We start from the raw sequence: 27,636 nt of genomic DNA, 5'->3' as shown, positions 1-27,636 counted from the left end.
AGACAGCAGGAATCAGTCTTCAGGCTGTTTAAATGCAGGTGCTGCTAGCAAGGTTGTGATGGTATTTTCTCTGTGTTCAGGCTAGGCTGACCGCCTCAGTGAGCAGCTGGCATTGGGAAGGCTCTCATCACGCTGCTTTTCCCAGGTTTTCAACTGCTTTACAAATCACAATGGCCAACACTTCCACATCCAGACATCAAAACAAGTGGCGCTGCACTCAAAAAGTAGAGAGGCAGCTCCTGTGGCTGCCACTGGTAACACTGGTCCTCCTGCGACAGGCGAGGAAGGGTTAAAAGGTACCTGGGACCTACTGATGATGAGCTCCAGCTATAAAAGGCTGCAGGAGGAGCACAAGCTCTTGAACTGGAGACTAGGAGCTGGGTCTTGGTGTAGCCTTAACACAAGAAATGGATGTGCCTGGTGGGAAAGGAGGTGTGAGAGCTGACTGCTACGGAAAGTAAGTGATTTCGGGAGGGTACAGTGCCTGTGTGGCAGAGAGGTGTTGATGCGAGTCGTGTGAGAGGCTGGGCAGTCCTTGACAGGAGATGTGGGCTTTCAGACAGCAGTCAAAGACTCCTCTGCTAATAGAGCATTTTTCTCCCTTGTGGTGGATACTGGTATCTGCTTGTCCATGTATTTTTATTTTGGAAAGGTTAACAGCCATTTGATTAAGCCTGAAGAGGTTTCTACCCCCAGCCAGAGAGCAGAACTGGGAGAGATAAAGAAAACCATCTGTGCTAGACTAGACTAGTTTACTAGACTGCAAATCAGAGTCTTCTAGCTGCAGTTTCATAGCCTGTGTGACCTGACCTTATGGGTCAAGGGGCTGACAAAATTCAACACCATCTGCTATTAGTTAGTTAATACTTAACCCAAAAGTTGGGGTCAGCAGCCTCGATGAGCTACGGCTGTGCTGGAGGGAATGGGTTTAGCTTTGGTTGGTATCCAATGCCTGAAAACATCCAGGGGATGTGGTAACCCCTGGGGGCAGTTGGGGTGGTGCTGAGCTGACCCCCCGTGGCTCTGCTTCATGCAAACCCCCCATGGTCTTGGGATGCTGATGCATCTCCCTCCGATGGGTCACAGTTTGAGTGCCCGGTTTCCAGCCTTAATAGCTGCAAAACACCTGGGTGTTTAACTGGGCGTTGCAAGGAACTTGTCCTGCCTGCCAAAAGCTTGCAGCAGCTGCCCAGGCTAATTTTACAAGTCAGGTGTTTGTCTCTGACAGGCAACTTGTCATATCTTTACGACTAGACATTATTATATTGTTCTTTCATTTGATAACTGCTCCAGTAATGGCTTCCATTTGCAGTAAATCTGTTGCGCTGTCTTTTTCCCCCCTATTAAACATAAGATGATAACCTTTGCGGGAGGCTGTACGCAGAAATTCAGCGAAGCTTTAAGAGGCTGGGGAGGAAGGGAGATGGGGAGGAGGAATGTGGTCAGCACTAGCAAAGCGCCTGGTGAGAAGATGCTTTTGAAGAAACTAATTATACCCTGAAGCACTCAGAAGAACCTACCCCAGCATGCAAGTTGAACTGGAAAATTAATATTTAAATGGCTCTTCAAGTTAGTAAGTCTTTGGAAAGTGCTGCTCAATACCCAGAAAATATGCTTGTGACACCAGAACAGATGACTCTGAATGCGACTCAATGCAAATATTTGGCTTTATTTTACCACCACTACGGAGCAGAACCTATCCCACTTAAATGGCTTTGCAGATACCAACACAAATACTTTGATCAGCTCTCCCCAACACGCAGCCAGTTAAGCTTTACCCTCCCCAGTAGTGCAGCCCTTGGCTTGCAATAGGCAATGCTGGAGCTTGCCCAGAAACCTGGTCTGGGAGCAGGCAAGACCCCAAAGCTGTGCAGGAGCACCCCAAAGACCTTCTTTGCAGCTGCTCTTGGGCTATGGCTCCTCTTCCTCATGAGCTTTTTTTAATACATGTTTTATATATTATAGTCATTGTCACCCTGGACGGTGACAACGTGAGGAGAGAGAGGACATCAACACCCAGCAGCACCACCAGCTTTGTACATTCCGTTCCCTGTTGCAAGGTGGTTTTGGCGGCCCAGTGCTGCAGCTCTGGCCAGGTCTGGTTTATCTGGCAGCTCGTTTGTTCTGGTGTTGGGCTGAAACCTGTCAGCAAACTGCAGTGGTAGGTAACTCAGCACATCCCTGAGAAATGCAGCAAGCTGCACATCAGTCTGCTTAACTCGGGTAACCGCACGTTAAGTGTGCTTCAAGGCAGGTAACTAATACGGGGTGTGCAATTGCAGGAGGAGGAGGAGAGGCTGCAGCTCCGCACGTCAGCGCTTTGGTGCCAAGCAGCAGCGCGGTGAGCGTGTGTCTGAGCCGGACCATGCAGACGAGGTGTAACCCGTCACCCCGTGTCTGTAAGTCCCCACGAGCGAAGAGGGCTGGGGATGGGGTGGGACTGGTGCTCCAGGGACGTGTACGGCCTCCTGCACCGCCGGCTGCAGCGGAGAGACTTTAGCTGGGCGCGCCAAGTCTGCTGCAGGGTGGTGGTGACTGCTTCGGTTTAATTCGGCGCTGGTACCGGTACCAAACCAGAGCCTGGAGCGCTTTGGGGGATGTTAGGTAGTCGTGGTCCCTGCCCCTGTGAGCAGCGGAACAAGCTGGGCTGGAAAAGGGGGGAGAGCTCTAAGGAGCCCCCCAAAAAAGCAAAACAAATGTTACAGAGTGGAGCCCCTGGTTTGGGCAGCCCCTGCTGCCTCTCGATCAGAAGTGCACGCGCGGAAAATGTCGCAGGACTTGATCTGCTCATGCCTGGATGTGCTGAGGTTATGGCTGGAAGATGTTTTCCCGCTATGGGATTTCAAATTCGGGTTGCAAAATAATCTCCTCCGAACTGGAGGAAAGGGTTTCTCCCCACCACTTACCTATTTAAATTAGCCCAGTTGCAAAACGGCCTTTTACCTTCAGTCTGAAAATAGGATGGAAAATTACAGTGGTTATCCACGGCATGCTTAAGTTCACTTCAGACTGAGTATTTTGTTGGCTTCCCAAGTCCCAATTAGACCATCATTTAGACACTGTAATTTAAAGCATGTACTCAGCCAGTAAAATCCATAAGAGCTATAAAGTGTGTGTGTGTGTGTGTGTGTGTGTGTACAGTCATTATTGTTGCTATTTAGTTTCTTATCTAATTTAATAGCTAAAGTATTAAAATTGGAAAAGCAAAGTACTGATTATCCACAGATATGCCTAATTTCACATTGTGAAGGTATCTGCTAAAATAAACATGTATATAATATAGGTAAATGAATGTTCATGGGAGACTAAAACCGGAACACAGCAGCGATTCCAGAAATAATTGCTTCTTCGGAGGAGGGGAAAAAAAAAACAAAAACCAAACCACCCAACAACCTACCCCAAAGCTTCAAATAAAGCCTTTTGCTACGCTTTTAGAAATAAATGCTAGCAACGCATTTTAATTTCCCACGTGGTTAGATACACCGGTGTTATGAGAAATCCCTTATTTATGAAGCTCCTGGATAAACCCAGGCGCTGATCCTGGAAGTGCCTCTATCCCTGTTGATTAGTTCTTCAGTGGCCCAAAAATAAAAAGCATTTTGCCTTCCCCCCTCCCCGCCCCCAACCCAACAACCCTGCGAGCAGCAGGATGGGAACAGCTCATGCAAGGAAGGATGTACAGCATTAATCTCTCATTGTGTGATTGAGTTCATTTGGAAAAAACTAAAAAATGTGAGGGGGAAGGGTGGTTCGTCCCTCAGGCTGTGGAATGAAACATGGACACTGCAGCCGTAGGACTTTCTGCTTTTGGGATTATTTTTAATTTCTTTTTTTGCTTAGAGGTGGGGGGAGTAAAGGGATGAACAAATGCAATGTTTTATATGGAAAAATATTTGGTCCTTATAACTTTGCAAATCAAAAAAAAAAAAAAAAAAAAGATGTTGCTTAAAGTGAACTCACAGGTATCCATATGTACAAAAAAAATAAATGTTTTAGAGGGTGAATCCTCAAACAGGTTGGATGTGATAAGCCAAGATCATGCTTCTATTTCAGGCACTAATGGATTTTTAATTTAAAAAAAAAGGTGCTGTTAAGTTTGTCTCCCACCTTTTCTAAACTTCTTGGGGTGCCACAGCCCTGTTTTTGTGGGTGAAATCTGAAGCCGCTGCTACTGGTCCCCTGTGGGCTGTGGGTGCCCTCTGTACTCCCAGCACCTGCGTGGGCTGTGGGGCCAGGCCCTGACTGGCCTCTCGCGGGGTGAGGGCCGGCGGTGCCTTATTTTTGAAGGAATAAAACGGCCCCCTGTGACAGGAGAAAGGCGGCTGGCGGGGCCCGCGGCTGGCGGGGCCCGCGGCCGGCGCCCCCCACGCACGATGGCCCCACGGGAGGCGTGAGTTCATTGCTTGGGGGGGGCGGTGAGTGGGGGGGCAGCCCCAGGCGCGGCCTTGCTGCGGGTCCGCGACCCGGGCCGAGGCCGCGGCCCTGTGGGCTGAGCCCACGCGCGTCCCCGCCGCCACGCCCCGCCCGCGGGGGTGGGGGGGGGGGTGGGGTGGCTGTGGGCGCTGAGGAAGGGGGGGGGGGGGGGTGGCGTGCGCGTGCGCGCGGGGCAGGCGGGCGCGTCCTCGAGGCGGGGCTGCGCGTGCCGCTGCGAGGGGCCGCGCCGCCCCGGGAGCGCCCTCAGGTCGGTGCAAAAAGGCGGGGGTGGGGTGGGGTGCGTGCGCGCGGGGCGGCCGTTACCGGGCGCTCGCGGGGCGGCGGGAAACGGGTACGGGGGGCGGGGGGGGGGGCGGCTGAGGGGTGTGCGGCGGTGAGGGCGGCCCCGCTGGGCCCCGGGGGCCGGTGAGGGAGCTGCCGCCCGCCGCGGCGCCGGGCGGAGGGGCGCGTTGGGGCGGCGGCGGCCGTCGCCGGTGGTGGCGGCGGGCGGGGGAGAACCGGGGCGGCCGTTGGTCCCCGGCCGCCCTGCGGGGACCCCTCCGTGAGGGACGGGGCGGAGCGGCCGCACCTGAGCGCCGGCCCCGCCGGCTGCTGCCCGCGCCCGCCGCGAAACTTGGGAAGAGAGCGGCGGCGGAGCTGAGCGGGGAGCGGCTCCCCCAGCGCCCGGCCCCGCTGCCGCCGGGTGGGCGCCGAAGCGGTGGGCTTCGCCCGGTACAAAGAGCCCCTTGGAAAACGGTCTTTGCCCGATCGAAGTCGCTATTTGCGTCTGCAGCCGTTTCGAAAGGTTTCATTCTTACTTTTTTTTTTTTTTTTTTTTTTTTTTCCCCCCCCCCCCCCCCCCCGAGCGTCTGCGGCTGCCCTTTGTGCAGAAGCGGGTTGGCTTGGGAGTGAAGCGGCGATGCTGAACCGTTCTAACGGCCGCGCGGTTTGAGTTCAGACACGAAGTGCGAGGGGCACCGAACTTGGGAGCTGGCTATGCCAACGCACCCGGGCCGCGGGCCCCTCCGCCGCCGTGTCCGCAGGCTAGCGCTTCCACTTGGGAAAAATTCAGAGTTCTATAAACCGAAAAGTTGGGGGTTGGTGGGTTTGTTTGGTTTGGTTTGGTTTTCCTGCTTCAAGTAATGTTTCTTTCAAAGAAGTTGTATTTTAAGTATCGATTCCATAAACTTCCCAGAGGAACGATTAATAAGGGCACCCAATTTGACGTAAATACCACCTCTTCTTCCCCACGTTGTTGGCCTGACTTCCTTACGTATGTAATGTATGTCTGAAAACTGAGTAGTTTCAGTTAAGGGCCTGCACCTTTACAATTTCCTATTTTACTGGTTGTTTTGAGAAAGTCCGCTTGTGGTAACCTTCAGGTTTATCAATTCACATGCCTGTACTGTTTCCTGAGTGGTGATGCATTTAAAAACAGGAGGGAGTCGTGGGTTGCTTTCACTTGAAGTGAAAGAAATTTTGAATTGAAGTTATGATATTTAAGTGTTCCTAAAATGATGATTACTAACATACCTAATTAAAACAACAGATTGACTGTGTCTCATCTGAAGAGTGCTGGTGCAGGTTTTCTGCATTTTTGTTAGTCTTCACCATACTTTGTTTTCAGTTTGTAATTCATATGTCAAGCTTTAATCCATGTCCTGGGCTTTTGGATTTTTTTTTTTTTTTTTTTTTTTTTTTTTTTGTAGAGAGGGGTGATGTTGGATTATCGGTATGCAATACAATGTTTGATGCTACTTCAACTTTTATGCTAGAGTCAGACTCAAAATAGCTTTTATTTTGGTGGGAAGGACCTGGTCTCACCATTTCCTACAGAAATTACATGCAGTATGGCACAATGCATAGTATCTTGTTTTTACTGGGTAATTTAACTTTGCAAATCAAATCTCTTAGGGCCTTACCTATTTGAAATAAATTCTGCAGGATTGCCAGAATTGATTGTAGAGTGTAGTTCTTTTTGTTTGTTTGTTTTTTGTTTGAATCCCCCACAACTGCACAGTAACTTTCCTCATCTTTCCCCTTCAGTGATCCTCAGCTCTGCCCTGGAAGAAACACCTTTAAGAAACACCATGGAATTCCTTTAGCTTGTCCTTTAAGGCTGAGAAAAAAGATGCAAGTTGCAACAGTAATTTTTTATTTGGACACTTGCTGGTAGAGCTTGTGAGCAAATATTTTTTTCTAAAGTTACGCAGTGCTGATGCTTATGATGAAAGCATCAGTGCTAGGATAGGTTCAGTTAAAACAAAGGCCTGATGATGATAGACTGTGTGTTACCTTGTCAGAAGAAATTTTGGTCTTACCTATTTTGTGAACTTGTGCAAATGATACTAGTTTTGTTAGCAGAACGTCATTCGTGCCCAGCACTAGCTTTCTCTGATAATTCAAGACAGTCCTCCTCTGATACTTTCTATACTAATTCCTCAAACTTTGCTGACTATTGTTTTATTTTATACGAGCAAATGCACGGATACCTGAGCTGACATAGAAGCCCTATTTTGTGAGGCACTATATAAATATGTGATAATCAACAGTTTCTATCTCAAAGTGCTGATAGATAAGGCTAAAGAAGAAAATAGGAGATGAGAATTTTGAAAGGAAATGATTAAAAGCTTTGTGCGGTGGACGTTGTCTTCAGTTCTGATTTCTGCCATGAAGTCAAATTCCAATCCCGTGCCTTAATTAGAAAATCACATTATACATATGCATGTCAGAAAACTGAGGTGGGGAAGCTTAAGTAAAGGTCACTTCATCCAAACTTGCAAACTTCCCATTTTCTGGGCCTGGGATGTCTGTTTTCTGATCCTGCTGCCCTGTCTGAGTTTGGTAACTTGACAAGCTAGAGTGAAAGAAAACCAAGTGAGTCCAGCATCTGGAAAGTGTTTACATTTTAAAACACTGGTGAACTGGTTGGGTGATCTGTGAATGTCTGCTGTCTGTCCTAAGTATGTAGGTGTAGAATCACAGAAAATGGACTTGTAAGGCATCTTGAGACATCACCTTGTCCAGCCCTGTTACCTTTTTTCCCGAGATTACCTGATATCCTCTGGTGAAATATTTATTTAGGATCATGTACCACCTCAGTAGAGGAATGAATGACTTGTTGATCCTCCTGTGACAGGATATTTATGTAACAGGTTACACTCTGTATCCACCCTAGCTGCAGTTTCTCCTCTTCACATCCAAAGCAATTTAAAGGAGTCATCTTCTTCAAAAAACTGCATTCTCTGGAATTACAGCTTTGCTGCCTCCCAGTTTGCTCAAAGCATGCTTGATTGCAAAGATTTTCTGTGAGTATGAAAAGAGAGCAGCTCTTCAGTCAGGTAGCACGTTTGCTTGTGCCTGATAGGTGTAAGATTTTATATGTAGGCTTGCAGTAGTTGGTGGAACAAAATCCCTTTAAAATCTAATCCACAATATGCCACGTGCTACTTAACGGCATGTCACCTTGCCCATTTAGCAGGGAAGCAAAGTGCAAGACATACTCTTTAACACTGGGGAGGAGCTGGAGCTAGCTGTATGTTATTTACAACAGAAATGTATGCAGTGGCTTACACTGTCCCTTTATTACAGTATTTTGCCTTCCTTTGGAGTCCTCAGCATACAGTTCAACTTGGAGAGGAAAGAAATCTCTGCCCTATTAGACAGCTTGCTCAGCTTCTGTTGCACGTAGTTCAGAGGAATACTCTGTAATGTTATAGTAATATAATGCACTTAAACATGTACAAAGTGCAGCTGGGTGCATTCGATTCCTTGGTGCTATTTGACTTCAGTAACACTCTCTTACCAGAGCAAGGTGATACTATGTCATGCGTACTAAGAAAAAGTAAAGGTTTTCATACTATATAAAACTGCAATATATAAAATGAATGCGTATGTGTGTTTTCCTTGCACAGTCCCTTAGTTTTGCTCTTATGTTTGATTACTTGCTCCTTAACTTTTTTTTTTTTCTTTTTCTCTACTGAAGTCCTGATGTGTCCTAGGGTCTCTGAAACAGAATTACTGTGAATGAGAACAGTCATCCTAACATTGCTGGGCAAATATGTCTTAATGTTTAAAAACTTATTCTGAAACCAGAGGAGCATGTCTGTGTTAGTCTTGAAAATTCATTACTGCAAAGTAGCTGCCATTCACTTGTAAGGAGGAGAAACTGATTGAAATACTAAAGCATAACGGATCTGATGGGCAAGTGTGACTGAAATATTTGCAGTAAATAAAAATAAATCTGATTTTCTAAAACAGTTGATAAGATACTAATTTGACAACATACTTTATCCCACTGTGGAACGGCCATTCAAACAGAGGCTATGCTGCTGTGAGAGTCTGGAAACAAAGTTGAGGGCAAGTAACAAGAGCCACGGCTTCTAGCGTGTGGCAAAGGAAGATTGATTCAGTGCAGTGCAGTTTAATGGATGTAACGTTTGGTTCCATTCCTTGAATTATTTGGGTGCAGCTCAGGTTAGCAGCAATCAGTGTCTCGTAGCTAAAAATTGGGGTTATTAACCAATTGTAAAAGCATTGCAAGAGTTGTTACTCATGGCTTTTGATTCTCACTTTTGAGAAAGTGAGAGCCACGGTGTTTGGGAATCCATTTCTTATCAAATGCTTGGTTTGCCAGTGGACTGACCTGTTCCTCTTTCACTAACTGGGATAATCTTCCTCTTTTGTCATTTAAAATGCAGTGGGAACAAGAAGCTATTCCAGTTGTGGTGGTGTGCTGTAAACATAAGTGTACCGAGTTGCTGATCTGCTCTGGGTCTTTAAGCCATATGTTCCCTAAAGTTCATTAGATGTAAAACTACATGTATTGGCAGGATGCGGTTTTCCCGACGGACCCTAATGACATTTACATCACAACTCCCAACCAAGCTTCCCAAAAGCCCCCTCTATTACTTTTTAACCTTGTTGGAAGGTGCTGGTAGCATGGCAGTCCCAGGAGACTGATGTTTGCAGGCCACAGAACAGATATGGCGTGGGTTGTGGCAATACCCTCTCCCCATCTTTTGTCCCACACGGTACTTCAAACACTATGATTTAATGTGGTGAATGTAGGTTATCTGCACATGAAAAATGTAGTCCTTGAATTATATGCCAGTGTAATCAACTGTAAGGCAGTCCCCCTGTGGATACTCAGGGGGTAGTTACTCTGTTAGTGCCATTGGTTCTCACAAGCGAGGGCTGGCTGAGAAAGTGTCTTCTCTTTATCTGCGTTAGCATTTACATTTTGCAGACTTACTGTGTGTAGGGGGGCATAGACATTTGAGAACTGCTGATGTAAAGGAGCAGGACCAGTCATCTTACAACCTGCCCTTTATAGATCCTATATTAATTTAACTATCCAGTTTTAAAAGAATAGTTTCTGAGCCAAGTTGAAGTTAGTATAAAGGTTAGTCTGCATAGGCAAGATCTGTCTGTGAGGAAGTTGTGTCTGTAGTCACCTGATCCTGATCTCTCCCTTTAAATAAGCAGCATGTGAGTACTAATTGTAGTGGTGGTTTTTCTGAAGTACACAGAGATCACTAGCTTCTTTCTCACAGGGCACTGAACGATCATTAAATGCTAATGACTTTTGATTACTGTTGACCTCCATCAATTTAGAATTAGTGACCTAGAGAAGAAAACCACTGTATCTCATTACCAATTTCCTGAGCTATCTGATCTTTCCTTTGTAAGTCAGTTTTGGTAAGAGGCAGAGTAGAATTAAAGTTGACCTCTGTCTTAGAAAAAGGGTTGAATGCTTTCAGGTTTGCCATATCATGTTTAGGAATAAAACAAAAAAAAAAAAAGGGGAACCACTAAGAAAGAACTTATTTTTTGACCCCACAGATTGTCAAGACCAAAACTCAACATGAAACTAAATGGATAAACTAAAGTAGTAGTGATGGGGAAGAAATGCATAATTTGTCAATTTTAAATTAGTAGAACAGGTTATCTGCTATAACCTTGAATTGAATTCTTGTTTCGTAGTTGCAGGTTTTCTCATCTCAGAGTTCATTTATAATTCTTATTTTTACGTTGAACTGTCAAGAGGTAAATTAATGTTTATAGAATAAATTGCAAATTCTGCTCTGGGATATTTTTTACCTGCAGTTCCCAAACTATGACATTGGGGAATATGTCTCAGCAGGCTGGTAAAATCATATAATTCGTGTTGTAACTGAGCATTTCACATTAATTCTTTCCATATGCACAGAAGAGAATGTTTGTGTGATAATTCACTGTAACAGGATCAAATATGTTGTTCACTATAGGTTGTTTAAACATAAGCCTTTCTTTATATGGTTGTGGTTTATATGGACTGTCATTCATGCAGCAAGCATGGTGTTGAAATTGTAATGAAAATACAAGAGAATTTTAAAATATTTTTTTTTTCTTGCTTTAATACACAACCTATATTTATTTTGACCCATCTGTGAACAAACCCTTTAAATTTGAAAGCAAAATTCATCAGTGGACAGAAATCTTTTGTGTTACATTGTGTTTGGGGTGTAAATACAAAGTTATTGAACCTCTCCATGGGGTTAAATTGCAAACTTTAAGCAGATAAGGAAGAAAGTAACAGCAAAAAAAAATTGACAGTGGCAGATGTTGCACTTGGTGCAAGAACAGGTTTGTGGAGAGCCAACCCAAATCCACATAGAAGGAAGGTGGTTGTTTATTTGCAAGTAAACACAAGGCTAAATGTTATTCTTAAATACAATGTTGCGTTTTCATTGCTTCATCTCAAAAAGAATACTGATGTTAAAAAACAAACCAAAACCAAAACCAAACAAACAAACAAACAAAAACAACCAACCAAGATGAAAATGATTGCAGATACAAAAAGGACATATGAAATAAGGCTGCTTTGGTAGGGAGACCAAAAAGAAGTGCCATGCAGAGACATAGCCTATATGCTAGCAAATAGCACAAGAATTAAAGAGTAAAATACATCTGAATGTTCATTCTTTAAGCTTCTATTTTACATAAATTTGTGTTTACCTGTTGACTGGGCTGCTTAGGGCTTTCTGCTTTTGTTTTCTTTAAAGCATTAAGAGCATTTAGGAAAAAATGTTAAAACTATCTTAGTGGATAATATTATGCAGTGTTTAAATCCACATACTTTAAACACTAAGCCGTTAAGAAGACTATTTGCCAACAAGTATGTTGCTAGTGTAGCATAAGACCTATAGCAAAATACAACTTAGCTAGTTTGGACTTTGGTTGAAAGCTTCTAGTGTTAGTTCAAGATGCAATTCTACTCTGATGCTATTCAACACTTTCTCAGGTCTTGGCTATTCTGGGAAAGGAATGCTCTTTTTTTTTTTTTACCCCATATTCTGGCTTCTCTGAGAGTCTTTACAATTTTGCCCATCTTTCTCCTAGCTTTCATTTGTCATTTTATTTTTTTTTCATAGAAGACCATACTGAGTTGGATTTCAGGGTCAGCTTTTCCATGCAACAGACAGAAGTGGATGCAATCTTGGTTACTTTCAGTGCTGCCAATCAGAAACTTATGAGAGAGGAGGTTGGAAGGTTTTGTCAACTGCAATGCATTTTTTACTTGAGGAAATCAAGAGTGGAGCTATCAGTCCCCTTTCCAAATGTGCATTTTTACAAACAGAAGGGTTGGAATAGTAATTGGGAAGGATTCTTCCAAGTGACTAAATAATTCATAGATAGGTAAACAGAACTAGGCTCAGCTGTGTGGGTTGGGTTTGTTGAGGTTTTTGTTTATTTGTTTTTTGAACTTGTGCATTCAATTTTAAATGAGTGCTTAAAGTCAACTTAAATTCAATGAAAATTAACAGTGGACAGGTAGATTTGTTAAACAGTAACGCTGTGTGTTTATTTTGGTTAATCAAGATGTATCATCTGAAATTTGTTTCCTTGTAAGGGAAAATTCAGAATTTAAACAAAGAATGTTAATAATGCATAGGCATAATAACTGCCAAGGGAGAGACTTGGCAACTTTACAAAAAAGAAATATATGCATTTTCTCATTGCCTACTTGGAATTCATTCCTTTATTCATGATCTCGTTGTAACAGACTATTGGGAATTTCGATGAAAGCTTGCTTTTTATAGAATTGTCCGGTTCACATTACTGCATGAAGAATGGACCTGTAAATGAGAGATACAGAAAACCACAACTTACTAGAAGAAAGAAAAAAAAAAAAAAAAAAGAAAAACTTGAGTATACTTTTGCTATTGCAGCAGGAGAGACTGATGTAATACGAGGAGTATTCCTATCAACCCTGGAAACGAAATGACCTCTCAGTTGGAAGTTACCTTCAGAAAGGCATAATTATAGTAGTACCATACTATTAAAAGTTGTGCCAAGAGTTGGGCTATAATATGAGTCCTGTGCCAACCCTCGCAATGCTGTCAAGGTATATTATGGTCTTAAGGGATATGTGGAACTGGGATCGCAGTTATATTGCACACATTTGGATTTAAACAGCAAAACTGATGCTTCAGTTGTTCACAAAATTTAGTCAGGAGCTGATTTCCAAGGGCTTGTAACTTGTTCCTAATAATTTGAAAGGGGCATGTAACTCGATGCGTAGTATTTCAGCCTCAGAATATAGTCCTTTGCTTAATTCTTCACCTCTGGCATTTTGGATTTTCATTAGGCCACTGTTAAAACTTAAGCATGGAATTTCCTACACCCTTTAAGTTAAAATATTTCTGGTTTGACTACTTTGCTTATTAAAAAAAAAGATTAATGTGCCTTTGAAGAACTGTATTTCCCTTTTTCTAAGTTGTATATATCAAGTTTGGTTTTGTTAACATAAACTTAATGAAGAAAAATGAGAATTGCTGAAGAAGATTAGGAACACTGTAATAAGCTTTCAGAAATGGATGGGTCTTTGTGTGAGAGAAGGTCAATTTCCTTGATCCTCTTGCTGGAGATGGACTGATTTGAATTTAGGATTTTGACAAGTCTTTCAACAGGGAGTAGTTCATAGGTTGCTTTTACTGACTGCTAACATATTGATTAGTCAACTCATTAACAGTACATATACAGTAAAACAGGAAAACTACATTGTAGGGAAGTAAATGGAAGTTGCTGCCAAAACTGAAAGAACAGCCAGTGCAACTAGCGCTAATTCTTTGTTGTTGTGTTTGTTTTTTTTTTTTCTCCCCCCCATTTCAAAGGCATCTAATGATTGGTTTCTCAGCTGCTGAAGCGCAGTGGAAGGTGCTATAAAGCCTGTAACATGTTTGTAGTTCTTCATAGGAACTTCCAGAGTCTGTTGTGGAATTGGCACTATTTTCCAGTTATAACAAACCAGATTTTGGCGGGTGGCTTAAGAACAGACAAAGATGGCAGTTAGGCTTTTTATTTACTGGGGTGGATTTTTATCCTGTCATGCAGATACTTCTTGTCTACTGGGGTCTGTCTAGCTTCAGGCAGAACATGCTTCATCTTCTCCCTCCCCCCATTCCCTGAGAAAACACAACATGCTATACATGTGTTATGTTTGACAGAAGTCAGAGATACGGTGGGCTCCTATGGGTTCGTGTTTATGATCTGTCTTTCCCAGACTTGAGTTGATGGGTCAGTCCGTCATTCTCTTTCTCTTCTGTAGTCTCCCAGTGACCTTGTCTGGTGTGTGTATAATCTTGGGATTTGTACTGGTCTCAAGTGGTTGGAAAAAATGTGCAAGGACCTTGATTTTTATATACTTAGGTAGTCTATAAAATGGATTTATGAAATGAAAATCAAATCTCTCATTTGAATCTCCTGACCCCTGCTATCTTTCGCTTTTTGCCAACTGCAATACAGAGAACCAGATTTTCAGGGGTGCATGGTTTTTCTGTACCTTCAAAGGTTTGGGGTTTTTTTAAGACTTCTTCCTTTTGAAATGTCTGTCCTGTGCAGTGGCAAAAGGATGGGTTTTGTAACAAGAAGGGCTGGAAATTTACATAAGAAGAGGGGAAAAACCTTATGCAAACTCAACAAACTCAAATTTTGTGCTGAGAATACCTGCTGTATCCCCATTATAAACTCTCAGCTGTGAGCAGTTATAAACATCCTATCTGTGGGATGAGTTTCTTCTCCCCTACTGCTTCTTTTACCTCTCTATGGTTCAGTACGGCGTAGGTTGTTAGTTTTCCCTCACAAATCGATTTGCTGCAGGTAAAAAAAGAAAAAAGGAAAAAAAAAGAGGGGGAGGGGAAGGAGGGAAGGAGAAGCTCGCTAGAAAGAATTTATTTGGAAATTACATTCCTAAATACATTGAGAGGCGGGTTATGTATCTCTGCCTTTCAGCCACACCATCTTTTAAATTACCAGTGAAGGAGATTCTGCACTAAAGCGTTGGGTTGTGAAATGCAGCAGCTGAGGCATGGACACGTATCCTTCTGTTGCCCCCTTCCGTGAGCAGTGACTTCAGACAGAGAGGACAGTTGCGTGTCTGCAACCGGTATCGTCTCAGACCACTGCAGCGAGGTCTCTGGGTGGCCAACTGCCAGGGTAGTTAGTACTTTATATGGCACGTCTCCCGAGGAGACCTGGTAATCTTTGAAATAACCTGCACAGTTTCAGGTTCAAAGACATTCTGAGATTGAGTTCCAAAGCCATAGTTGCGTTTCAAGCAGTTGTGATGGTGTTTCAATAAACAGCCTGGAGTAACATTTCTGTGCTTCAGTTTAGGTCAGTGGCAGATTTCCGTCAGGAGTTTCCACAAGGTCAGCCATTTCTCCACCAACCTTTGATTACTAAATTTCACTGTTGTGCTCTTGTGCAGCAAAACTAATTAAGGCTAAAATTTGCTTTGAAAGCAAAGAGGATTCTTTAAAACTTGAAAATCATTATGAATTTGCATTCTCCCCCTCCCCCATATTTTAAGGTGTGAAATGTTGACACCTAATATATAATAAATTTTGATTTTCCTGTTTGTTTTTTTTTTTTTTTAAGTGGCTATGCTTGCTTGATTTTTTTTTTTTTAATTTGCTTGACCTACTGTTAAAGAAATCTGATCTAAATTTAAGTTCTAAGTAAACTAATGACTGAAAATTAGTCTTCTTTCCTATTTAAATGGTTTGGTTGGCATAGCTTTACATCCTCTTTATTTCGGAAATTATATGTGAGTAAAACCAGAGTGTGTTTGCATCTCAAGGAGTGATTTCTGCCTAAGACTCTTTAAATCATTTTGACTTTTTCATTTAATGCTTTGAAATATTGATTAAATATATTCATTCTGGTTTACTTTCATCTGATTGCACATCTAGAAGTTTTCTTCTGATGTGGTGCAGCCAGGTCTGTTGTAAGCTGACTTAATTAGCACTGCTTAGTGATTTGGGACCCCTGTCAAAGGCTATTACATTATCTAGAAACAGAAGGAGTTAAAGCTAAAGCTGTGACCTCATCTCTATTCGTGTTACACTGGAGTAGAAGCTGCGCTGAAAGGGATTGTTTAACTGCATCGCAGTCTTTGCTGCTGCTAGTTGATTGCTTTAATTTGGTTCTGATATCTGTAGCGTGCTTTTGCTGAACAACTCTTACAGCAGGGATTTGTGAGAATACTGGAGACAGATGAAGTCATGCTAATAGCGACTGTATGTGGAAATAGCTCCCACAGAAATATTTAGACTCAAATATGCTTTTCTACCCGATTTCAAGTTTGTATGGCTTCCCCTGTGAAAATTCAAGCGGCATCAAAGGAGAGCTAACACACACACACGCTTCTGGCCAGTCACGCACTTAGGCGCCTCTGCATGCCATTTACTACTTTATTACTCGGCGCTGCGTATGAAGTGAGGAGCGCAACTGCTGTCGCTTTAATGTCAGAGCGGCATACGTTACAATAGGTGTCACTGTGCGGCTGGGTCCAATCGTTATCGGTGACTTCAGCTATTGGCTCCCGACGCCGGCTGACTCCATCTGCAGGGCTGCAATACCTACTCTGCTCCCATCCCTTCAACGCACAAGTTCGGCTCGCCCAGCAGACTAGCAGTGCTACCGTGCGTGCCTCGCTAGCCCCCTTCAGAAAGCCGGTGCTACAGCCCCGCGCGTCCGCTCCTCGCAGGGTGTAGCATTTTCAGGCGATTCCAGAGATCTGGAAAGAAAGAAACCTGGCGGGAATGATGGGGGTGTATTTAACGATTCAAGTACTGGATCAAACTTAAAGGCAGTTTCTTACTCGGTGCACTGGAAAGGTCACCTTGTCTTGCTGGAAAAGAAGCAAACTCTCAGCGGTGCTGCTTTCTGCTTTCACGTGCATTTTTTAATGTTCCTGTCTAGTTAGGCAATCTAGCTTTACAGACAAATATACTCATGGTAGATGAGAAAGGAAAGAACATGAAATGTCTCACCTTCTTCTTGATGCTTCCAGAGACGGTCAAGAACAGGTCCAAGAAGAGCTCTAAGAAGGGAAATAGCAGCAGCAGCAGCAGCAAATTGCCTCCAGTTTGCTATGAAATCATTACCTTGAAGACCAAAAAGAAGAAGAAGATGGCTGCTGATATTTTTCCCCGAAAGAAACCAGCCAACACTAATACAACTGCTGTCCAGCAGTACCACCAGCAAAATCTCAATAACAACAACACTATTCCAGCACCTAATTGGCAAGGACTTTATCCAACTATCAGAGAGAGGTAAGTTCAGGGCAGTTTATTTTTGCTGTTCGAATGGAGTGCTGAAAAGTAGCAAAATGTTTGTAATGTATATGTTTAGTTATTAATTTGTTTGCAGAAGAAAGCACTGTTCTCTTTTTTTTGTTTGTTTTTTTTTTTTCCTTCTCTGTGTGTGTGAAACAAGTTTTTTGGTAATGGAAAATATTTTAATATCTCTTTTCCAGACAGGGCAGCTGTTTGTCTTGAGTAAATAAAAATGTTGCTGGAAGCTGCAGCATACCCGTAAAGATTTGCTTTTAGACCTTAGCGGGGGTTTTCAGTGATACATGCTCTTGACTTTGATTTCCACTTTTTGAAAAGTTCTCATAAGTTTGGGGTTGATTTTTTTTTTTTTTTTTTTTTATCATACACACACGTGCACACCCGCTCCACCATCTCTGCTTACTTTTTTCTCTGGTATATTTGTGTGATGATGAGTAAAGAAGCTTAAAACCAAGTGTGACCTGTTTCTCTTTACTAACGTGCAACTTGTTAAGTTGGCAATAAATGTAATTTCTTGGGTCTGGGGCAAGCACAGAATTCCTGGGTGCCCTAAATTAACACGCCGCCTCTGTTTGTAGAAATGCAGTGATGTTCAACAATGACTTGATGGCAGATGTTCATTTTGTGGTCGGGCCACCAGGTGGGACCCAGCGGCTGCCAGGACACAAAGTAAGCAACAGCTGCATTATCAGTTGGGGCGGGGAGAGCTGGGGAGAGCTCCCACGGTCACGCTGGGACAGAGCGTGGGAGGCTCGGCTCTTCTGGGACAGGCATAATTCTGTATTTTAAAAGGCTACATGCAGTGGAATGGTCTGTCCCTTGCTTTTCTTGGTGTTTTTGGTTAAACAGTACACTTGTTGTGCTAAGGCAGTTGTCGTAAAGTTAGAAATGCTGCTTTGTGCTGCTGATTAATATTACTCTTGAGGTTTTCTAGAAATAATTAACTTCTGTAGTGGATGTGAGCGTTTTCCAGTAGCTAATGCATAGATGCCCATGAGAGTAAAATGCAGGGAAAGTGTGTAATTCTGTTCTTAACTTTGACTTCATTTCTTACTGAAGTGTGTCTACAGTCTGTCAGTGAAGCCCAGTACGCTCAGAGTGGCTCTCCCACATTGTTTTTGTTGGCGGTGCTTTCAGTTTAAAGCATGAAATAAGATTTCCCTTTCTCAACAGTATGTCCTGGCTGTTGGGAGCTCTGTATTCCATGCGATGTTTTACGGAGAGCTTGCTGAGGACAAAGATGAAATCCGTATACCAGATGTTGAGCCTGCTGCTTTTCTCGCAATGCTGAAGTAAGCATCGTTCATCTGCTGGATCCGTTTTCCTTTATGATGTATACATACACTTGTAATGTTACAGTTAACGTAATAGACTTGCATATAAACAGAAAGAAAGCAGTTGCTTAAAATATTTATCTTTTTGTGTTTCAAGCATTTTAAACTTTTACCTCATTTTGCTCTTCCCCTCTACTTTCAGGCACGCATATATTAGACTAATGTAGGCAGTTATAAATAACGACTTTGACAGGGGATCTTTGGGCACATTGTATACTGTAATGCCTATTGATCTGTTTTGTCACTACACATTACACAAAGGAATGGAGTTACTAAAAAGAATTGTCAGCTGTAACAAAAAAAAAAAAAACCTGTTCTACTTTGCAAGCATAGTGAAAAGTTAAAAACACACCATCACCCCCCCCTGCCCCCAACCCCAGAATTGCTGGGTTTGTACATTGACATCATTCCAGCTCTTTTATAAACTTGCTGTATGCAGGTCTTGTCTTGGAAAAATGACCCTAAGCTATTGAATAAACCCTCTGAAAATTAAATTTCTCCTCAGCTATCATATTGATGCATTTGGAAAGTGATAAAAATGCTGTTTACATGAATAGCGTTTTTTATTCTACTGGGGGAAGAACAGTCAGTTTACCTGATTATTATTTTTCTTCTTGTAAACTGCATAAGAAATGCTATCTTTTCCTAAAAGAGCATAATGAAGCAGCTTCCCTGCTGAATTGTCCTTGAATGTGTCTGTGAAGTCTGATTATTAAAGAGAAATGCCCTATCACAGAAATGCTACAGTTTTGAGGGGGTTTTCCCTTCAGCTTTGGTAACTGCCATTGCTTTCTGATAAAAAATAGACATTAATATCTGATAGTGATTCTTTTAATATGCTGCAGATTTTCTTGCATGTAGTGGTGTAATCATTAGCTAGCAACTTTTTGTACTTCATAGATTGTTTTGACTAGATTGTGATTACAGAATGGTGTGGGTTTTTTTTTTTTTATGTTTCAGTGTCACTGTAGATAAACAAAGTTGCCTATAGAGTTTATTACATAGAGTTTTAATAGGTTACCATGAACATCAGAAATGTTCTGTGCAAATATTAGTAACTGCCAAGAAGAGTTGAAGTCACACAGATGTTCTGTAGACCTGGAATATAAAGTTAAGATATGACATTATGTAAGTAGGTGCATTATGGATCCCTGCTTTGCACCTTTCTGGTTTTGCGGGTGTTTTTTGCAGAGCTCAGACTTGTGCTTTACTTTCATGCAGGATTTTACAAGGCGCAAATATAAGATCCTTTACCCAGCCCCGCTTCTTTTTTGAACAGCAAATCTTTTTCACTGTGGCTAAGTGTGATTTTCCGTATAAAAACTGAATGCTTTGAGAATTTATCATTAAGAAATATGTTCAGAGAGCAAACCTAGAAGGGAGAGTATCAATGCTGACATCTAGGTTTAGGCATATTATTTAGCCCATGGCAATTTAGGAAACTATCTTTGAGTGCATGACCAGAACCATGAAATTCTTCAACTTCTCAGCTTTTATTTAAAAAACCAAAAGACCACAAAAAGTTTGTGGTCTCTGGACATTGAGCTAACCTTGCCAGTTCTAACTTCCACTGATGCGGTGTGCCTGAACCTGCAGGGTGCTCCTGTGTCTGCAAACACCAGGGGTGTCTGCTGCCGTGACGGTGCAGGGAAGGGAAAGGGATGTTGCTCAGCCATGCAGCATTCCCCTCATCGCAGGATCCAGTGCATGTGCTGCACTGGGTGGAGCCTGGGGGCAGCCACGGTCCCCTTCACTGCTCTGCCCCTGGGAAATCAACCCCATGAAGGTTGCTTACAACTGCTGTGAGCAGTGGATGGCAGAAGGCTCATAGTACTATTGCTGCAGAAGGAAAAGACTTTTTACCTATCCCAAAGCAGCCCTCTCCTTCACATGTTCCTTTCCCCAGTCTGGAGGGATGCACTATAATCCTTGTCAGAAAATACATTGAGTTTGTTTTTTTGGGGTGGTTAGTTTTTGTTTCATTTTGGTTTTTTTTGTTGTTGTTTTTTTTTTTTTTTTTTCTCCCCCGTGGACAGTATACTCTTGTAGCATAAATGCTTTTTGTGTTTTACTGTATAGTGGGAATTCTGACAACAAACATCAGACAAGGCATTGCCAGATGTAACATAGGAAATAATACTTCAACTAGTAGATACTAATTATTCTCCCAGTAAAATTGTTTTGGCTGTTCTCTACAGTCTTAAAAATAGGGTTAAATTCATAGTCTGTCTGACACACTGAATTGGTGTCTTTAATGTGTTTTATCTTAATGTTGACTGTTCAAGCTAGAACCATGGTCTCATCTTATCCCAGGATGAATGTGTTACTAAACCATCAAACCCTGTGGTCTAGCAGAATCCTCTGTTTAAAAACAGGGTGAAACTGCAGTATCAATAATTGCAGACCAGAGGCAAGGTGCATTGGCAAAGTGAGAAGTGTAGAATATTGCTGACAGCCGATCTGTGCTGTCTCTGTTGTAAGTCAGTGATATTAGTTCTTCACTTTCATGAATATTAAACTAGCAACTTTTGTACAATTTCACTTTAAACCAGATGTCATTCTCTGCTGTACTAACGGGCAAAGAGAAGTAATGGTAGGGAGAAAAGAGTTGCAGAGCAATGAGAGGAGTCATAAAAGTGAATGAATTGACACATTGAAAATTTTTTGGACAGTAAAGCTGCTGAGCCTGTAACCAGTGATATATAGATGTGCTCTTTGTTGTTAAAAATAGCCCAGCTGAAACAAAGTAATAAAGGTTTAAAAAAAAAAAAAAAAAAAAAAGATTTGGATCTGTGGAAGCACTCTTTCTCTCTGTAACCTCTTAGATTTTATTATATTGTTTGAGCAGTATATCTGCTCTGAGCATGTTTTCTAAGTGTGGCTTGGAGGATAATACCCTACACCTGCAAAAGTACAAATAAGGATATTTACAACTATAATCAGATCAGTATAGGTACTAGCTCCACTTTATAAGCACATCTGTTCTGCAAAAAATTCATTGTGTTGGGAAACCTGCTAACTAGAAAATTTTAATTAGTACAGGGTCACATACAACTTCAGCTTTACTGGAGGAAGACACTTTTATCAACCATAACCATCAAGACTTGCTTATTCCTGTGAAGAGTAAAATTCCATTTGGCATGGTTTTAGTACATTGCATTCACCAGCTGCAAATGGGGCCCTGAAGCATGATATATTAAAAAGAACAAACTGTACAATGCTTCATTTCTCTGAGCAACGGATCCCAGCAGTTTAGTCACATAAATAGAATTTTACCACCTTCTCTTCCACCATGCTAATATAGCAGTACAGCTGCTTTTCTTCCTTATGCAACGAGACTGAGAGAAAACACTGTGCTAGCGGAGCTAAGACATTGTAAGCATCAAGAAACCTGAAAATTAGAATTCTGTGCCTTTTCTTATTCTTATATGCTTCGTCACCCTGTTTTAAAAAAAGAAAAAAAAGGCCACCCCCCACATAAAACCCAACCCAGTAGTTATGAAAACGGATAGCACCTGATGTACTTTGATAGCATTTCTCTTCTTAGACTACCTAGTTATTCCAAAGAAGCTTATTTTCATGCCCATATTTATATATACACCTCAGTAAATCATCAGTCACTGTCACAGGACATCCAGTGCAAGCATGCTCTGTTGTAAGTGTTCCAGACTGTTGTGTTAGCCAAGTCAGGTAGCCCTTGAGGAGCTCCTGCCTGGGGCAGATAGTGTCTCATTAGCCAAAGCGTGCACGGAAGGAGCACAGAGCTGGAGGGGCCGTCGCTTGTAAACATAACCACTGTCTACATAGCATGTACCCCAGATGTGAAGTTTTATTCACCTTTGATTTAAGCCCGCTCTCTTCTGTGGTCTTACAAGAGTGATGAATTTGGTTTGTACTTTCTTTCTGGATTTAATCAACGTTCCCCAAAAGTGCCGTTGGCTTTTAATGTGGAGCCATTTAAATAGGGTTTGTTTATAATTTTCAGATGTCGTTATCAAACAATGTTTTTGCATTAAGCCACAGTGTTACATGCGTGTGTTTTATTTCAGATACATATATTGCGATGAAATTGATTTGGCTGCAGATACTGTACTGGCCACTCTTTATGCTGCCAAGAAGTATATCGTCCCTCATCTTGCCCGCGCCTGTGTCAACTTTCTAGAGACGAGTCTAAGTGCAAAGAATGCCTGCGTGCTGCTTTCCCAGAGCTGCTTATTCGAGGAACCTGACCTGACCCAGCGCTGTTGGGAAGTGATTGATGCCCAAGCTGAGCTCGCTTTGAAATCTGAGGGGTTCTGTGACATTGATTTTCAGACACTTGAAAGCATTCTCCGAAGGGAGACTTTGAATGCCAAAGAAATTGTTGTTTTCGAAGCAGCTCTGAACTGGGCTGAAGTGGAGTGTCAGCGACAAGAGGTAACGGCTACCATAGAGAACAAGCGCAAAGTCCTCGGGAAGGCTCTGTACTTGATACGCATCCCCACCATGGCACTTGACGACTTTGCGAACGGCGCTGCTCAGTCTGGGATTCTGACTCTCAACGAAACCAATGATATCTTCCTCTGGTACACGGCCGCCAAAAAGCCAGAGTTACAGTTTGTCAGCAAGCCCCGTAAAGGCCTCGTTCCTCAGCGGTGCCATCGTTTCCAGTCCTGCGCTTACCGCAGCAACCAGTGGCGCTACAGGGGTCGGTGTGACAGCATCCAGTTTGCTGTTGATAAGAGAGTGTTTATTGCTGGCTTCGGCCTGTACGGCTCCAGCTGTGGATCGGCAGAGTACAGTGCCAAGATTGAACTCAAACGACAAGGAGTTATCTTAGGCCAGAACTTGAGTAAATATTTCTCCGATGGTTCTAGTAACACTTTTCCCGTGTGGTTTGAATATCCGGTGCAGATTGAACCTGACACCTTTTACACGGCTAGCGTGATTCTGGATGGTAACGAACTCAGCTATTTTGGACAAGAAGGAATGACAGAAGTTCAGTGCGGGAAGGTGACTGTGCAGTTTCAGTGCTCTTCGGACAGTACCAATGGCACTGGGGTACAGGGAGGGCAAATTCCCGAACTCATATTTTATGCTTGAATGAAAGTGTGTGGAGACGAAGCGTTTTGCTGTGAGCAACCTGTCTGGTTCAGGCCTACTGACGCTTCGCTTTTTATCTGCAGATACGTGATCAGTACAGGTTAATACGTAACTAAATGCTGTGGGCAAGTTATTGACTTGCTATACTCGTAGCATCCTTGGTGATAAAGTTTAAGTGTAATATTTAAACTGGAAGCTCGTAGGAACAAGGAAGTTTTAAAGGCTTTGTAAGAGAGGTGTCTGTCTGCTGGTGGTGCTGTGAATTCAATGCACCTGTGAATCACCAGAGGATGTTCCTCTCTTATATCTCACTAATTCACTGTCTTCACTGATCCATTTTCTCCATTTCCTGCTCTCTGCTTGTAATTATTTGGGGAGGTAGGGGTAGAAAACGAAGAGCCTTGTTTCAGAGCGCTCTCTTCTGTCTGCTCTTCAACTTAAGAGATTCCAATAAACTGACCTGATTTTGATCATGGGAGCTGAAAACAGAAAAAGCACGGGTTAAACCTTCATCCTGTGAGATTCTCCTGTGGCCAAGCGTTTGGGATGGCTGCAGGGGAAGACGGAGAGAAGCAAGCAGCTTTCAGGAAGCTATACAGCGTGCTGACCATGTCCACAGTGCATGGGCAGGTTTACAGTGCAGGGCGGGGGTGGGCTTGGCAAGTTACCCTCAGAGTTAAATTTCGAGGAATCCCACCTTGAAGCCCAGGAAGTACTTGCACATGTTGAAATTGAATATGCAGCTCTTGAAACTCTACTCCCATGACCTAGTTTTTGCTCCATTCAAGTTGATTTGCTATTTAAATGGGTTTTCTTTGAAACCTTGCTAAATAAATGGGAATTAATGTCTAGCATCCGATGCAGGATGATTTTTCCTTTGTTTTGGGTGGGGTTTTTTTCATCCTGCTAAACATGGTAGAGGCAGATTATAGAGGAACAAAAGAATGTACCAATCCTGACTTGGTCTTTTTTCTGTAATATGAGAATACTTTTGATTACCATACGTTATCAGTGGAAATTTAGACAAAGACAAGAAGGTTCCCAACTGTGGTCATGTTACACTTAGTGCATATCATCAGGTAACAATGAGGACGAGGAAGTCTTCTCTAATGTGTTAATGTTGGATCTCTTGCAACTCTTACGGTTACACTTCAATCAGAGGATTATGTGGTACAGAACTTTTCCTTGTCTGATTTTTTTTTTTCTTTTGTTCAAACTTCATGTCATATGTCTGTATCGTTGTTGGAAAAGTATTAGGGATCATGACTCCCTTATCAGGGAAGGAAACCAGTATAAGTAAGAAACACAGGTACTATTTAAACATAAAAAAATCTTTCACCATTGCATTGGGACAGTTGCTTCTCAGAGGAACAGTACCTCTTGTAAAGAATCTCATTCTTATTTCATCTCTGAAGTGGGTTCTGTTCATTGTATATGTTTTAACAACATGAGAGGACCAAATGATTCTTTAGACAGACTGAAGATTAATGTTATAGTATATCAACACATTAATGCAGCATAACCCTAAATTCACTTGTCAGTTTTGTAATAAAAATGTTTTTCTCATATGATTTCTTACCAGTTTAATACTATTACTCTAAGTGTTTCTGGACGGCTGGAATCCTGGCCCCTGGCCATCGTAAAGTGCCAATACATCTTTGCAGTGTCCAAAATACCATCTGAAGGAAAACTGGAGCATAGACATCAAACACTTTATGGCCAAAGCCCAGATCTTCTCTCTAGGTAATAAAAAGAGAGCCAGGTAAAAAAAACCTGCCCTGCGAGATCTATGCTTTTCACCCGTCTTAGTGTTTAATGTTTTTTATCCATACATACAGAAGCGTGTGTGTAAGCAACATTCTTTCTGAAATGTAAATACCCTCAAAATACATAGAAAAATGTTTTGGTTTTTTGTAACAGATGTACGTAATCCAGACTGTTAGTGAAATCTAAACAACATGCTTCATGGAAAACTCCCAGAGAGAGATTTTAAAAACCTCCCGTTAATTATATTTAGAGCTGCAGCCTAAAATAGACAAGAGTGTAACTGTATGGACTGGAGGAAGAGTTGCTGAAGAGACTGCGAAAAGAACTCTTAAGATTGTGATGAGGTAATGGTCATCTACTTTTAGACAACATCTGAGCAGCAGCTCCATTTATTTAAATACATTTGAAAGCAGAGAAAGACGCTAATCAGTTGATTAAGTTTTCTTACAGCAAGTGGTTGATGTAGATGTAATTACTCTGAGTGATGATCAGATTGACAAGTTGCTTGCAACAGCAAGCTGCGTTCCGAGTTGTTTGGAAAAAAATCAGGTGCCTCAGCTGGTGGGACAAATTAGAGAGTATTGCACTCGTGTAACTAGGCTCGGGTTGTCACTTCTAGTTTATTTTTTGGTTTTTACTTACCTGCAACTAAAGGAGAGGTATCTACTACATCCACTGGCTGGAACGGAAGTTAGGAGATCAGAATACTTTGTAGCTGTAATATGTAGAAGATGAACTGTTATTTAACTATTATTTTTATCTGCTACGTTTATGAAATCTTTTTGACGAAGCAGGGTGAAGGCAACCTCTAGCTTCATTCCTCTGAGTCCTTTCTGGGTTTTAGGAGCTGGTGCATGTAAAGTTTTTCAATATGGTTGAGTAAAGATAAGCACTCCAAACCACCTTTTGATGCTTTGAGCACGACTTGATTCTGAGCACTGCTGGATGCTGACAAGTACTGGGATATAAGAAGGTGGCTAGTACCAGTTGCCTTAGGTCATCAGGGCACTTCAGTAGGTGTCTGCACGTGGATTTATTTGGTTTAGCGGTAGCATCCTGGTTTGAATACATTGATTGACATTTTGCAAGTATCAGGCATATCAGCCTGGAGTAGAAGCATAACATCCAGAGCTCCTTTCTTAGAGTCTGTCTTAAACTGTACCTGGCCATCTTTGCTACCTGTATGTTTGATTTTCCTGGTGAGGGGAATCTGTGATGAGAGAGTATAATGTAATATACTTTCTGCATATCTAAAATAGTATTTAAGTAACCATTTTAGTTTCTACATACTTATTGCACTGAACTGTTTTGGGATTTTTTTTTTTTTTTATTATTTGTTGTGATAAACGCGGCTAACTTCAGGTCCCAGCACCCATTTGTGCTGGAGCAGTGTTCGACCTTAGCAGGCTTACAACATTATTTATAAAGGACAGATATATATAAATATGAAGTACCTCATGTTGAATGTTATTGTACTGTATCTTTAATGTCACAGTGCAGATCTTGTTGGACTCATGAATGTGTATAATCACGTTAAACATACAAATAAAAATGGTTCTTAAATGGTTGTTTTTCTGCAGTATCTTTGAAGCACGAGCTGTGAAAGCCTTTGCTTAGTTATCACTTTTAGCAATTTCTATTGCCGTGCAGTTGTGCACAGATATTTGTTGAGCTTATGTATTCAGAGATCTTTTGATCCCCAAAGAAGTAAAAGTCTAAGGAAAAAACAAGAACAATGAAAATGTTAATCAGTTACGTTGTAAAAAGGTTGATGATTAAGCTAATGAGCTACAGTGAATGAATTAATGTGCTCTATGAAAGACCTTGTCTACTAGCATTAATATTTTAATGTTCTATTAATATTATTAAGTATGTGGAGATGAAGGAGGAGTGAAGGGGGAGGGTCTCATGTTTATTCGAAAAGACAGTTGGCACAGGAAAGGCCATGGTTTTCAGTCTCTGTTATATCAGAATAAAGGACATGGTTAGTGCCAAGAGGCTGTTCTCTGCTGAAAAGTTAATTATGTAATACTATTCAGAATTCTGACTGTTTTCTTAGTTAGCAATTTTCTTGCAGGAAATTTGAAATTTCGCTTTAAATACTTCTGTGGTCAGTGAAGCTGAAGCCCCACTTCTGTGATGTCCATCTCTAAGACCATATCAGATATTTCTAGCTAATGATGATAAATACTAGCTAATGATAAGAATCGATATAGAAATGTATGGAAATGTACAAATACATAGAAATGTAATTGAGGAAGTCTTCCCCAGTAAAAACTACCTTCAGACTTCATCCAAAATTCCGATTAAAGCATGTTTACAGGCATCAAGCTTGTTACTTTTGATGATTAGTTATTCTAGAATTCTTACTGCAATACTTGGTATACCACGCTGCTACATTCTTGATCTGAATTCTC

General features: G+C 42.0%; 1 protein-coding gene across 5 annotated transcripts; it reads left to right on the top strand.

Moving 5' to 3' along the window:
• Positions 1-386: 386 nt before the first annotated feature.
• On the top strand, positions 387-26,782 carry BTBD3 (BTB domain containing 3). Of its 5 annotated transcripts, none has more exons than XM_032989354.2 (5): positions 387-457; positions 16,754-17,015; positions 17,615-17,705; positions 18,210-18,328; positions 22,420-26,782. In XM_032989354.2, exons 2-5 carry the CDS (start codon positions 16,873-16,875, stop codon positions 23,450-23,452), a joined length of 1,386 nt encoding a protein of 461 aa, XP_032845245.1. In that variant the 5' UTR covers positions 387-457; positions 16,754-16,872; the 3' UTR covers positions 23,453-26,782. The 5 variants fall into 5 exon arrangements, with proteins under 5 accessions (XP_032845245.1, XP_032845246.1, XP_042645658.1 ...); XM_032989355.2 differs by lacking the exon at positions 387-457 and adding an exon at positions 2,371-2,399; XM_042789724.1 differs by lacking the exon at positions 387-457 and adding an exon at positions 4,615-4,681.
• The last annotated feature ends 854 nt before the right edge of the window (positions 26,783-27,636 follow it).

Source organism: Tyto alba, unplaced genomic scaffold (genome assembly GCF_018691265.1).
Source record: "Tyto alba isolate M040663 unplaced genomic scaffold, T.alba_DEE_v4.0 Super-Scaffold_16, whole genome shotgun sequence".
Taxonomy (NCBI): Eukaryota; Metazoa; Chordata; class Aves; order Strigiformes; family Tytonidae; genus Tyto; species Tyto alba.
Note: the sequence above shows the minus strand (reverse complement) of the source record. Positions and strands in the feature narration are given on the sequence as shown.